The sequence below is a fragment of the Coenobita brevimanus genome, chromosome 66, assembly GCF_032717465.1.
Source record: "Coenobita brevimanus isolate Jiangsu-jjx chromosome 66, ASM3271746v2, whole genome shotgun sequence".
Taxonomy (NCBI): Eukaryota; Metazoa; Arthropoda; class Malacostraca; order Decapoda; family Coenobitidae; genus Coenobita; species Coenobita brevimanus.
In genome coordinates, this window is record NC_137019.1 from 4,515,001 (window position 1) to 4,529,764 (window position 14,764).

A 14,764-nucleotide genomic window follows, 5' to 3' on the forward strand; every position below is an offset into this window, starting at 1 on the left:
CTTTACCAGTGTCATAATATGCTAACCGGTGAGAAGAGATGACATACCGGTGACACATCCCTACCGGTACGAGTAGATAAACACACACACACACACACACACACACACACACACACACACACACACACACACACACACACACACACACACTCTCTCTCTCTCTCTCTCTCTCTCTCTCTCTCAAAATATTGTTAACTGAATATGAGAAACCTTACTAATAAGCAACATGTAACATCTGTAATAAAAATAATAATATAAATAACCATTCAGAGCCAAAAAAAATCAGGGAAACAACAGCGCCATGGCATAAAATTAAGATGTTTAAAGGTTCACTGAGTCTTTATATATACAGTAAATTCTTGTTTGTGTCAGTAGGCCACTCTTAATGAAACTTGTGAGCTAGTTATGTTGAGCTGCCGCGTACGATATGACTTATTTTTTCCTTCCCTCCTCTCTTCCCTCGTGTATTTATTTTATTTACAATCCAGCCTTCCCCGCCAGTCTTCGTTCCTTCTTTTACTGAATTCGTCCCTTCTTTCCTTCCTCCTTTTTTTCATGTATTTACTTTTTTACCAGCTTACCTCCTTCTTCCATTCTCGTTCCATTTATTAATAGATTCATTCCTTCTTTTCTTCTTTCCTTCCTTCCTTCCTTCCTTCTTTTCTTAATGACTTACTTTCTTACTTACTTGTGACTGGTGGAAAGTTTTATGGAACTTGCAAAATCTCTCTCCTTATCCCATGTTAACCTTTTCTCTACCCTTGTGTGTGTGTGTGTGTGTGTGTGTGTGTGTGTGTGTGTGTGTGTGTGTGTGTGTGTGTGTGTGTGTGTGTGTGCAGTGATGTATACGTATATAATTGTGTATATGCTGGTGCTAGTTTTTTTTTTTTATGTCTTTCTATAGTAGGTGTGTTGTTGTGTTGCAGATGACGGTCGGTGTTGCAGCCTGGCCCCTGACCCCTGCCGCGCCGTGTGCTACCAGGTGGGTCACTGTGTTCATCATCATCAGCAGCAGCAGCAGCAACAGCACCAGTGTTCCCATCATTTTACCATCATTAAGGTCGTCATTGCCATTATACTAGAATCATCATCATCGTCATTACCATCGTCATCGCCATCACCATCACCATCGTCATCAACAGCATTCCTATTTAGGGTGACGGGAGTGAGTGGTGAGATCCTAGACAAGTAGCAGTGACAGTGAACTGCAGGAAAGATGTATATAGTGAACTTGAGAACACAGGATAATTAACCTCATTGCTACGAAAAAAAAAAGATGGTAGTTTCAATAGGTTGGTTTATTCATATTGTACAGCTCCGGGCAAAGAGTTGGATTACAGCTGAGAAAAATTGGCAAGGTAGTGTAAAAGAAAAGATAATTATCATAAAGAGGTTAGGAAGTGGGTTGGACGAATTCAGGGCACAGACGGTGGAGCAAAACAAACAGGACAGTGTCAGGGGGTAGGTTTGGTTGCCCCCTCACCCCCACCACCGCCAAGTATAATAAGACGAGAGAAAAGAAGACTCATCTCTCTCTCTCTCTCTCTCTCTCTCTCTCTGTACGTAAAGGAATATTGTTTTTTTTTTTTTCGGAAAAAGGTAGAACTAAGAACGAAATTCTTTGTTGTACATATTTTAAAAGAAACTACTCATGAAAAAGTTTAAGAATGACTGTCTGAATGATGTCTACTGCATAAATTCATTTTTCTAATCTGACAGTCTGATGGTGCGAGTGGGGAGAAGTTACAGCCAGCAGTAGTTGAGAGAGAGAGAGAGAGAGAGAGAGAGAGAGAGAAGTGGAGTAGTGTAAAGGCCGGTTCACACGAGCAAAATCGCGGCAGTTTTTTGCCGGAATTTGCTCCCCTGTAGAAATTCCGGCAACTTTTTTCGCCGGTATGGAGAGACCGACATGTCGGTCTTTTTTCGCCGGAATCGGGAGAAAGTTGCCGGGCCGATTAAAATGGAAGCACCGAACAAGACAAAGCTCTGGGAACGAAGACGAATTCGACATCTTTGTGTGTTTACAGTATCACCATTTCGACTTCATCACGCGTGGCTAACACAAGTTTATTCATCATGCCTGCCGTTCTCCAGCAATCACAGTTTCCCTCATCTGCATATTTTGTTTTTTAATGAAGGGTGTCACAAGCCCCAGCAAGTGGTCGTACTGGGTCTTGTTAAGACGGATCCACTCATTTAAAGTTTGGGGATCCTCCAAGCTAAGCTCCCTCACCAGCCTGTAATACACACTCTCTTCTTTTCTCCTAGACAGCCACGGACGAGTCCAGATGCGTGACGGCTTATCTTGAAGTAGAGAAAGTGCAAGTGCAAGGGCGCACACCTGGTACGAGTACGGCGGTCCATCTTTGTTTGTAAACACTGTTGCCGCGTTCCTGCCACTCAGTCCCCGTACGTGTGAACACCTTTCCGGGAAAAATGCCGAAAATCGGCATTTTTCCGCCGCAAATCGGCGAAGAAAACGGCCGCGATTCAGCTCGTGTGAACCGGCCTTAACAGAGGAGGGTCAGCGGGGGTGAGGCGGGCGGCTGACAGTACTGGTATTCTAGGTACTTGGCAGGTAGGAGGCGGCGGAGGAGGGAAAGGGGGGGAGAGGAAGGAGGCGGGAGGAAGGAGTGAAGGAAGGGAATGAGGCTGGAGTACAGAGGAAAGCAGACAACAGCAGATTTAACTGGTCTTTTCAAGGCTGTTATTTTGAGATTGAGATAAACATTACGAAGCTAAGATTAAAATTACAACTTGAAATCCCTCCCTCACCCACCAATCCTTCCAACCGCATCGGGTAAACAAAAAATATAAAAGTCTACCTAGAAATAAATAAAAAAAATGGTAGGAAAATGTCAGAGGAAAACATGAATAGAAATAATGAACATTGAACGTGTAAGGGGAAGTAACGTGACCCAAATCTAACAATGAATTCAGGAGACTAGGGCAAGCGGAAGAAAGAAGAAGTAGGAGAGAAGATAGGGAGAAGGAAGGAGGTAAAAGAAGGTAGGAGAGAGGGAAGCGAGAGCAAACGGAGGGGAAGGGAAAGAGGGAGGAAGATGGGGAAAGATGGGGCCAAGTAAACAGAGAAGAGGGGGATATAAGTGGGAGGGAGAGAGGAGGGGAGGAGGAAGGGAGAGCCGAAAAGGAGGGGAAGGAAGAATAAGTTAGAGAGAAGGATGTCTAACGAGGAGAGAGGGAAGAAAGAAAATATAGGCAGTGAAGACGGAGAGGGAGGGAAAGTGGAGAAAGAGAGAGGGAGGGAAAGAAAAAACACGTAAGAGAGGAAGAAGAGGGTAGGGAGGGAGGAAGGAATGGAGGAGAGGCGGATATGGAGGGAGGGAGTAAAAGAGAAGGGAGGAAGGAGAAAGAGAAGAGGGAGGGTTCAGCTGGGTCCCCTCAAAGCATAAGAGGATGAGGATTACTGCGGTACTATTAAAGTGAGGGAGGAGAAGCAAGAGAGAGAGAGAGAGAGAGAGAGAGAGGGGGGGGATGAAGAATAAAAAAACGAAAGAGGGATGATGGAAGAAATAAATGTTAACGTGAAAGGCAGAGAGAGAGAAAGAGAGAGAAGATAGAGAGAGAAAGAGAGAGAAGATAGAGAGAGAAAGAGAGAGAGAGAGAGAGAGAGAGAAGATAGAGAGAGAGAAGCCCCGTATCAGTGGGTGAGTGAGAGGCTTCCCAGGTCGGCTTGGTGAGGTCGCCTTCAGACACTGGTCACAGGCAGAAGGTAAGGCAGGGGAGGCAGGGAGAGATGGCAGGGGCGGCAGGGACAGAAGGGAGGGAAGGCAGGGAGGAAAGGCAGGTGAGGCAGGGAGGAAAGGCAGGAAGGGGAGGCAGGGACAGAAGGCAGGGAGGGGAGACAGGGGATGCAGAGAGGGAAGGTAGGGAAGGTAGAATGAACGTTGGCTACTATTTTTTTTTTATAGTAGTAGGCAGAGAAGAACCAGGCAGAGAGGAGGAAAACAGTGTGGGCAGAGAGGAGTCAGGCAGGGAGTGAGGCAAAGGGGAGGCAGGCAGGAGTAAGGCAGAAAGGAGCCAGACGGAGAGGAAGTAAGCAGGGGGTAAGACAACGTGGAGATAGAGGGTGAGGCAGGAAGAGAAGAAGATAGAGATAAACAGACAGTGGGGAAGGTGGGAGGCAGAGGGGAGGTTTAGCAGAGGCAGGCAGAGGGGTGGAAGGCAGGGGGGAGGCAGAGAGGGGGTGTTGAACAGAGGGTCGGCAGACCAAAGAAAGACAAGAAGAGGAAGGGGTGGCAGAAAAAAGGCAGATAATGGAAGTGTTGAACGGAGGGGTGGCAGGCAGAGGAAAGGCAGAAGGAGGAAAGACAGGGAGAGGGGCAGAAGGAAGGCAGGCAGAGGGGTAGGCACAGGGAAGGCAGGCAGAGGTATAAGCAGAGGGGAGACAGAATGATGCGAGGTATCGGAGGGGAGGTAGGCGGGAGGTAGTGTGGCCAGAGGTGAGGAGGGGCAGAGGGTTAGGCATAGACGCGCCAAACAGGGGAGGCAGAGCATGGAGAGGCAAGCCAAGCAGCAGCAACAGGCATGGTTAGGCAGGTGGGGGGGGCAGGTGAAGCATGGAAATGATGGAGAAATAAAGAGGAATATATGAAAGGGGAATCTCTCTCTCTCTCTCTCTCTCTCTGAAAGTAACCAGGGCATCTCTTGAGGGTCGTGACGTCACAAGGGATGGTTTGTTCCCCTCCAGGCCTCTCCCTGTCTCACTATCCCCTCTGTCTTCCACTTTCTGTTTTATCTTCCTCTTCTCCCCTTCACTTCCTTCCGTCGTGGAAAAATGTGATGATGACTGTATTTTCCTCGTACCGGCACTTATGCTGTAGCATAAATTAATGTGCTGCCGGCACAATTCATCATGCATAGTGAACTTCTTTCATCATGGGTTATCCTGTCGACGTAGTTGTGCCTTTGAGTGCTTTAACATTCAGTACAGTTAGGCTACGCAGTACATTTGTGAATATATATATAAGCAGGTGTAGTTCTCCACTGTCCTAGCTGGATGTGCAGTATAAATATGGCATTATTTAGATGACATCGTGTACAAATATCGTGCTTTGTTTGTGTATTTAATATTGCCAGGAATTTGAAGTTGCTTGCTTAGCTACACAGCAACATTTCTATACTGATTTTAAATATCTTGTATGCGTTTCAGTTTAGCAGATGCTGCTTTTCACTGCTTTTCTGTACCACATAGTCATTCTCTGACCAGGGAGTAAGTTTTTATATTAGTTTGCGCACATATTTACACCATTTGCCAATTGAACCCTATCACTCTGGATCCTCGGTGACTCAGTGGTTACATACAGTACTGTACCTTCCGATCTATGTGTACCCTGAGTCTGGAGTCAGAACTTCAAGCCGGGGACGCACATTTGAAGTGGGTGCTGATAGTAGGTTCATATGTTTGCATGTTCGCACCCCATCGCTGTTGATATATTCACACAGTGACTTACACAGTCATGCCATGGAAACGCTTGTACTTCTGCACTGACCTCACTGTAGACACCCCTTCGTGTTTCATACCTAGCCAGCATGGGGAAGGGTCAGTTCTGGCTATCACTCTCCTGCAGAGGTGAAGGGCCGATCCCGCAGCAGACCGCATGCAAACTGATAGATGCAGATTTTTTTTTTTTTTTTTTTTTTTTTTCTCAATAGATGCTGACAGTCTTGGCATCTTCTCTTGTCACCAACTGTCTCTGTCATCCTACCCCTCCACCCACCCAGTTACTGCCTCTCACCACCTCCATCTATCTATCAGACTGTGTCAATCTTTCATCCATTTATCTGTTCGTCCCTGAATTTATTGCATCAATCTATCCTCCAGTTCATATCTGCCTGACGCTATCTATCAGTCCATATCAGTAATAACACACTTACTCAACAGCTAATTTCCTGTGTCTGTCTGTCTCTTTAAGTGCCAGGCTGTATCATCGTGTCTCAATTTATCTGTCTGTCTATCTCTTCATCTGTTTATCTCTATGTTTTCCTATGTCTGTCTGTCTATCTGTCATCTAGCTATTTATATGTCTGTCTGTGATTGTCTATCTGTCTGTATATCTATCTGTCTATCCCTCTTCTTGTCTCTCTTTCTTTCTTTCTTTCTTTCTCTCCTTTCTTTCCTTCTATTGAGCATTCATCCATCAGTAGATTTACCGCATCTACCTCTCCCCTAACCTGTCTACCTCTGCCTACCTGTCTATCCATCTGTCTATCTATTTATCTTTCTCTTTCTATCTATCGGTCTATCCATCTATCTACATCCCGTGTGTATGTATGTGCGTGTGTCTGGTCCCTCAGGCAGCAAGTGGGCTTAACTGGCTTTTAAAATAGACTTTAAATCCCTCCTCTCTCTCTCTCTCTCTCTCTCTCTCTCTCTCTCTCTCTCTCTCTCTCTCTCTCTCTCTCTCTCTCTCTCACACACACACACACACACACACAAGGAAGTGGTGAAATTAAGATGAAATACTGGGAGATAAGAGAAACAGGAAGCATGAAGATAAAGATGTAAAGAATAAGAGAGAGAGAGAGAGAGAGAGAGAGAGAGAGAGAGAGAGAGAGAGAGAGAGAGAGAGAGGGGAAGGGAGGGTGTGATGTATGGTTTATGGTAGGGGAGGGAAACCACCTGGGTCCCTCTCCCTCTCTCTCTCTTTATCTCCCTCCCCTTTACTCCCTCCCTGTCTCACTTTTTTTTTCTCTCTCTCTTTCTCTCCCTCTCTCCACCCCCTACTCTCTCTTTCCCTGTCTCTTCCTGTCCGTGCCCCTTCTTCTTCCATTTACTCTCTCTCTCTCTCTCTCTCTCTCTCTCTCTCTCTCTCTCTCTCTCTCTTCCAGTACCCTCCCCTTCGTCTCTTTCCTATTCTTTCTCTCTCTTTTCTAACCCCCCCCCTCCCCTGTCTGCCCTACTCTTCTTTTTATTGCTCCAATCTTGCTAACATCTCCCTCCCCTCTCCCTCCCTTCCCTTTCTTCCTCCCCCCTCCCCCCTTCCCTTTCTCTCTCATCTCTCCCCCTCCTCTCCTCTCCTCCATCCTCTCCTCTCTCCCCCCTCCCTATCCTCTCCTCCCCGTCTCCCTCCCACCCCTCTCTCCACTCTCTCTCTCCCCTCCTCTCTACTCTCTCTCTCCCCTTTTCCCTCCCCTCACGCCTCTCCATTCACACCCCTCTATTTCCTCCTGTCTTCTCATCTCCTCCATAGTTTAATCTTTCCCTCTCCTCTCCTCTTCTCTTCCCTTCTTCTCTCCCCCCGTCTCCTCTCCTCTCCTCTTCTCTTCTCTCCTCTCCTCTCCTCTCCTCTCCTCTCCCCCCTCACCTTTCCCCCACTGCCATCACCCTTGCCCCTCCCTTCTCCTCCCCTGTGTGTGGGCACGTGCTCTTTTAAATGGTGCTTGGTGACGCTTTCTCTCTCTCTCTCTCTCTCTCTCTCTCTCTCTCTCTCACACACACACACACACACACACACACACACACACACACACACACACACACACACACACACACACACACACACACACACACACACACACACACACACACACACACACACACACACACATACACACACACACACATACACACACACACATCCATAAGATAAATAAAATCTCATCGTGATCTCCGTCAGAATCTCGGGACACAAAATCTGTCGCTCTACTCCAGACCTCTCATTTAGCTACCAGTTTCCCATTGACCCAAATCATGTCCACAGATATCGTTGTTACTAAGGCCATGGAAGCAGTTGGATGTGTTGTTATTATTTCCTGATCATGGCGTGTGGTTGGAGGAAGTGGCCAGCATCAGTTAATTATTGGACCTTTCACACCAAGCTGCGTTGTCTCTTGTACCATTTTGCACAGACGCAAGTGTTAGCAACCACTGCTGACACTCTTACTGGAAAGAAGTCTTTGCCATTCACTTCCTTTTTCTAAGTTGTAATACACTTGTGTCTGAGGCTGGGAATACGTACAACCAAATTTTTAGTGAGGGTGGTAGAGTTCACTTTTAGCAGATGCCATCTCATGCTGGCCTTCACTTGCATGACAGAGCATGTGAAGTGGCTAAAACATCAGCCCAGAGAGACTAGATTACAACCTTGGTTTATTCAGCAGTTTTAAGGACAACAACAGAACTTCTGAAGCCGACGAAGTAAGAAAACTTAACAGTTTGTTCATATATCATCACGTCATGGTGCAGCAGGAGCCTTTCGTTTATGTATCATCAGACAGTCGGCACACCCCTTGATGTCACTGCTGCCAGGCTTAGATTAGGCTATAAATATCTTTGACAAGAAACAAAACGTGTCGGTGTAGATACCGTGTTTAAACTGTGCCAGCGAACTTTCTCGCACAGTTTGACAAAATGTAATACATTCTGAAAAAGTACAGATATTTAGAGATTCATCTGACAAAAATTTTTAAGTAACCAGGCTTTGCTTATTATAAGGACTGTGCCAGCATACGGTTGTCCATGCAAGCACTTGACACTTGGCCTTGAAATGCTTCATTACATTTTATTCCCTGATCATAAGATCCCGGGCTTCATTTTCCGGGTCTGATGTGTGCCTTTATAGGTTTAAAACTTGCTCCAACAGGATAGGTAAAAGACGAGAACATGTTATAAAGAAGTCAGAATCAAATTCTCTCTCTCTCTCTCTCTCTCTCTCTCTCTCTCTCTCTCTCTCTCTCTCTCTCTCTCTCTCTGTCAGTCTGTCTTCTATCTTTCTATCATGCTAGCTATATATATGTATATCTTTTATTTTATATGATATAATTTCTAGTATATATTGATGCTGCGATTTATTTATTTTTTCCTGCGTTTCTACGGACTGTGTATTTCTGTTTCAGGTACCCCTGTGGTCCCTGGCAGGGGAGGGGGATGAGGGGAGGGAGGAGCACTGGACGGCCCTCACCACAGCCTGCCCACCCACCCTGGTAAGTGTGCCGTGAGGCGGTGAGAGAGGGAGTGCCGTGGAGGGTTCAGTGTGTGAGTGGTATGGGTGGGTGAGTGAATGTATGTTTTTAATGTATGTTGTGGGTGAATGAATGAGGTGGCAGTGTGAATTATTTTGATCCTTTCCTTGACGCCCAGTAGTCCTCTTATGCACCACACACCTTCACATGTCGCCATTTCGACACTAATACCCACCATCCACAGTAAACTTATGATAAAGCTGTCCCATTCAGGGCTGGTGTGATAATGTTAGAGGTGTTTTTATGACATGTTAGTTGGTCTTATGGAAGGTCAGAAAAATTTGTTACAGCGAAATTTAAATAATCAAACTGTTCCCTGCTACAGCCTCGGATCGAACCCACGTCTTCTCAGGCAGCATACCATTTCTTTTTTCTTTCTTTCTTTTCTTTTTTTTTCCATCACAATTTATAGGTTTCTGAATGAAGGAAATTTGTTATGGGACTTTTGGCCATGTGGTAGATTCCCTAATTGTACCCCATCATTACGAGGTTCTCTCCTAAGCAGCATAAAAATCGTGTGGTTGTGTCAAGAGTTAAAGAAGAATTATTAAAAGAGACAGAGGCGCCATCGTAATAGAAGGAGTAACAAAGACTGCTTCTTAAGGTCCTCGTCTACAAGATGTCTCCCCGAAGCTGAATAAAACCGTCTGACTTTAGGAAGAATTAGATACAAAAGACTTCGTAGTGTTGAAGGAGGTCAAGATGGAGGTATAAATAGGGCTGCACCACTTACAAGACGGAAGTGGCCAAAGTTTAGTGGCGGGCTGGGTTTCATAAGCGGGAATAAGTGGAGTTATGCTGTAGTGATTATGAATATTGCAAGAGTCCAAGCAATATCACTCTTTTACTGGTGGATTTAGTGGTGATTTCTGCATGTTTTGGCGAAGTATTAACAAAGTCTTGGGATACGTTCAACTTGGCTATGTGTTTTACGAATATTTCTGCGATTCGGTCGAGCACACGTCATGCATAATAGATCAGAATCCTTTACACTTACTTACACCTCATTGGGTCTTCACATTTACTAGAATTATAGAAGCAGAAATTTGAGGTCGGTTGTTGATTATAGGTTCCGAAGATAACGAATGATAGTTTAGTTCCAGCAGAAGAATAAAAACTGTCTTAGATCACCTGGTCAGCCTTCCTATAGAGCAGGAGTCGAATGCACAAACTCTCGGCCATTTGTTTGTCGTAACCAATATTTATTTGTGTAGGAGGAACGAGGCATGGGAAGATTACAGACGCTTATTTCTTTGTCCTTCCTGGAAAAAAAAAAAAAACTTACTTACGCAATAAATTACCATCTTATTTACGATTTGTTGTTAGGAAAAAGAACAGGAGATGTAGGGAGGTTCAGCATTCTCCATTCCTTCTCCCTCCAACGAATAAATGATAGTTAAACGGGGAATTAATGTTAAGTTTACTTGTCAATCCGGATGCAGTATTTCAAACTTCTATTCAACTCGTCTCACAATATTTACTCGGTGATGTGGCGGTGTTAAAGTAATAAAACTCTCTCTCTCTCTCTCTCTCTCTCTCTCTCTCTCTCTCTCTCTCTCTCTCTCTCTCTCTCTCATTTTTAACTGAAGACCCGAAGTGATAGAGATTAAGACGCACAGTAAGTTTAACAGAGTAAGGATGTTTACCCAAAGTAGTGCCGCGGAGGAATATTTATTAATTTCTGCCCCGTCAGTACGAGGACATATTTACATTCAGAGCACCTACAGCCCTACAAAAGAGAGAGAGAGAGAGAGAGAGAGAGAGAGAGAGAGTATGCATTGCCTTCTTTTATAACCATTACCATACCCTTCTTTTTTTCTTACCCCTCCCTTCCGCCCCTCCGCCATCCATTCTCTTCCGCCCACAAGTTCCCTCCGTCTCTCCCCTCCCTGCCTCCCTCCTTCCCTTTTCTTCTTCCTTTCTTCCTTCCTCCCACTCTTTCCTCCCTGTTTTTCCCCTCCCCCATTCCATCTTCCCTGTCATTTTCCCCTTTCTCTCCCCTTCTTCTACCTTCTCTCCCTCCTTCACTTTCCTATGTTTTGCCTCCCCCTCTCCCTTTCCTCCTTATTTTCCTCCTTGCATCCTCTCTTTTTCTCTCCACACCTTCTCTCTCCCTCCCTTTTTCCTTCTTCCTGCTTTCCTATTTATATACCTACTGTATCTTTCTATCTTTTGTATATATCAGAAGAGAGAGAGAGAGAGAGAGAGAGAGAGAGAGAGAGAGAAAGTTATAGCCACATGAAGTTGATGGGAAAATTGATAAATATCGATAAATGAGCAGTGTAAGAGAAGAACAATGAAGTGGATACAAGAAATAAATTCAGATGAACGAAAAAGGAAATATAATGAGACCAAGACACATGTAAAGAGATACGTTAAGGGCAAGAAGAAGAAAGTAAACGAAGAACAAGAAAATTGAGTCATATTTTTTGTTATAAGATTTTTTTAAGAGGCGCAGACACGTAGCATTGAATGTGAGAAATGTGTGAAAATATAGAGGGTGAAGTCAGAAAAATACGAAGACTTGTAACGAAACACCAAGCAGATGGCCAGGCTATTCTGAAAAACTGACGAATGTGAATGTGGAGAGCAGTGCAGTGGTAAATAGGATTGGGCTGGCTGGTGCACAGGTAGGGTTTCTGGTGCCCGGGATTGTGTTAATGGCGGAAGTGAAGAGTGACGTGAAAATAGATTGAAGAATGGGAAAACTTGGTGCAGGGTGGGATATATGGAGAAATGAATATATATGCAGTGGAGAGAGTATTGTGAACTGTTTGTGGGAAATGTCAAAAAGCCTTGAGTGGAAAAAAATATATATATAAAAAAATCTGTGCCTATGCCTTCGTATATAAGTAAATGTATTCGAATTGAGTCCAAAAATTATCGTGGAGTAACTGATGAAATTTGTGTGGAACGTAAATGAAAAAATGGTGATAGAGAAGGTAAGACAAGTGCCAGATTCTTTTGTAATTGATGAACAGGGTGGTTTCAGGACTGTCAAGGAATATGGATCAAATATTTATAGTGAGACAGATGTTGGAAAAATCATGTGAGAAGGAATGAAGAATATTTACGTCATCAATGGATCTTGAGAAAGCATAATATTATAACGTAGTCAAATGTCAGAGAGAGAGAGAGAGAGAGACAGACAGACAGACAGAGAGTAGAAGAAGGGACAGAGTGAGAGGGTGATAATTAGAGACAGGGGTAGACAATTACTATCTCTAATTTTGTCTCTTTCAGGCGGAGTATTGGACCTGTCTCAACCGCACCCTTGCCAGTGAGTAGTTTTTATTCGTTCTTTCCTCCCGTGTTCCTTTATTTTTCCCTTCGTTTTATCTTTCATTCTTCTTTCATCATTTTCCTTGCCTTCCTTCCTTCCATCTTTCCTTACTTACAGTCGTCTCATATCATTTTCCCTTTCTTCCTTCCATCTTTCCTTACTTACATTCGTCTCTTATCATTTTCCCTTCCTTCCTTCCATTCATCTTTCCTTACTTACATTCGTCTTTCATCATTTTCTGTTCCTTCCCTCCATTCTTCTTTCATCACTTTCCTTCATCCCTGTCTTGCTTTCCTTCTTTCGTCCGGCTTTCTTTGTTTCTCACTTTCTTCTTTACCCACTTTTCTTATAGTATTTCTCTGTCGTTGTAAGATGCCGTAGGATTCATGTAGAGTTTTAAGATTTTGTGCTGCAGAGTCGAAAGGAGGTGTTGAGATGATTTAACAGTTTCACTCTAATAACGTACTTTATTTTTTATTCTTGTCACTTTCAGGCTGTTGTATTTACCTTAGGAGAGGAGTTAGAAGTTGAATATGACTTTAATTTAGTCCTTCTGTACAAGAGCTATTTCCTAAGCTGGATCAAATCTTCTGGAATTAGCAAGAATATAATTTAAAACGACACCCTTTGTAGTGAGTGGGTTAAGGAGGAGCCAGAAGGAAGAAGAGAAGGAAGGAAGGAGTGAGACGCTACAGAAGACAGAAAAAGTGGGATGGAAGGAAGGAGTGAGACGCTACAGAAGACAGAAAAAGTGGGATGGAAGTAATATAGAGACAAGGAAAAGGGAAAAAAATGGGAAAATCCGGGCAGAAAGTAAACAGGAGTACAGGATAGCCAACAGAAAGGGATCTAATGCTCCTTTCGTGGTTTTTTATTACAGGAATGGTTGTCATATTGGTATCTAATTCTGTAACTTCAAAATAAAGTAAAACTAGAAGGGAGAGGTGGGAGTGAAAGCGATCGATGTGGCAAAGGAAAGATTAACTAGTTTTGTTTCTATATAGCTATCTGCCTATTGTCCGTCTGTCTGTCTGTCTGTCTGTCTCTCTCTCTCTATTTATTTATCTCTATCTGTCTATCTGTATGTATGTGTTTATTAATTATTTATTTATTTATTTACTGCCTCCTTTACTCTTCCCCTCTCCACACGAGGGCATGACCAGATTATTACTCATTCTCACGTAGTGTAAACAATATAAATATTATCATCCAGACAATGGTAAAGGAACGAGGCAGCAAATCTGCGAACACAAAAGTGAATTATCCCTTTTTAGCATGTTAGTGACTTTGAAATGTTTGTCGAGCTGAATGAAAGTCCGTCGTGGAGGATGTTATCAGTAAAATGTGTCCGTAGAAGAAGAGGAGGGGGAGGAGGAGAAGAAGGAGGAGAAAGAGAAGTGAAGAAGATGAAAAAGACGTAGGGTTCATTACATGCTTCATAGCCAGACACTCTTGTTGGGGGGATGGATTGCTTTGGCCAGACTAACAGCATTCTCTTCTAATTTTGGCAGGGACAGCATCACAGTGTTTAGCCCTTATTCTGTGGTTGTTTGAATTTGTAATTGACAGAGAGAGAGAGAGAGAGAGAGAGAGAGAGAGAGAGCTGCTTGAGATAATAAATGGTCTCAAGCACCCAGTGTTTGTACGAGATAAGGGAGGCGAGAGACTTGTGAGGTTTGTTGTTGTCGTGGGTCGTCGAGGGAGAACGGGACTATAAAGTGTTGTAAAAATCTTAAGAATAATACAAAAATCCTACAAGAAAAAGAAGTATGACTGATATTACTTGACAAAATAAAAAATGAATGAGTAAAGAAAATAAACAAAGATCTTGCTCTGCCGGAACTGCGTCTGAATTTTTTACACGAAGAAATGAATGGCTTCCGTGGTGCCATCTTGCGTCGGGAGAGGGGAAATGCGCGGGAAAATTGAATAGTTGGTGACTCGTTTTTTTTAATTTGACAACCAACGAGACAGCCTCTCACACCGCTGATAATAGAGTGAGGTTGTAAATAATGAAGTGTGACGAAGGAGCGATGTATGTTAGATAAGCGTGAAGGAGTTGTGTGTGTGTGTGTGTGTGTGTGTGTGTGTGTGTGTGTGTGTGTGTGTGTGTGTGTGTGTGGCCCCTTGACATCTTATTCATTTGTCTTGGCTGTGTCGTTTTTCTCATTAGCCTACTTACTGTCACATCCATTCTCTTTCATTCATTCCTTTTCTCTCTTTTTTTTTTTTCTCCCATTGTTCTTTGTGTTCATTGTCTTCGCTGCCTGCTCCTCTTTTTCGTTATTTATTTTCCCATGTAATTTATTTCATTATTTTTTTTCTTCATTCTTTCTTCCATTAATTAGATGTCTTCTTCATTCTCGTATATCCCATTACATATTTTTCCAGTCCATTCTTTTATCGTCCAGAATTATAAATGTCATTTTTATCTTTGTCTTTGTAGCGCTTTGTTTTTAGAGATTTATCCTCTCCGACAAGGATAGTATGTTTTCA

General features: G+C 43.6%; 1 protein-coding gene across 1 annotated transcript in view; it reads left to right on the top strand.

The window, feature by feature from the left end:
* Nucleotides 1-14,764, top strand: part of Reck (Reversion-inducing-cysteine-rich protein with kazal motifs) — a 64,265-nt gene that overhangs the window by 28,612 nt on the left and 20,889 nt on the right. Inside the window, exons 3-5 of the mRNA XM_080276678.1 lie at nucleotides 927-982; nucleotides 8,860-8,946; nucleotides 12,229-12,265. Coding sequence (XP_080132804.1) covers nucleotides 927-982; nucleotides 8,860-8,946; nucleotides 12,229-12,265 — 180 coding nt within the window. The remainder of the gene's footprint in view (nucleotides 1-926; nucleotides 983-8,859; nucleotides 8,947-12,228; nucleotides 12,266-14,764) is intronic.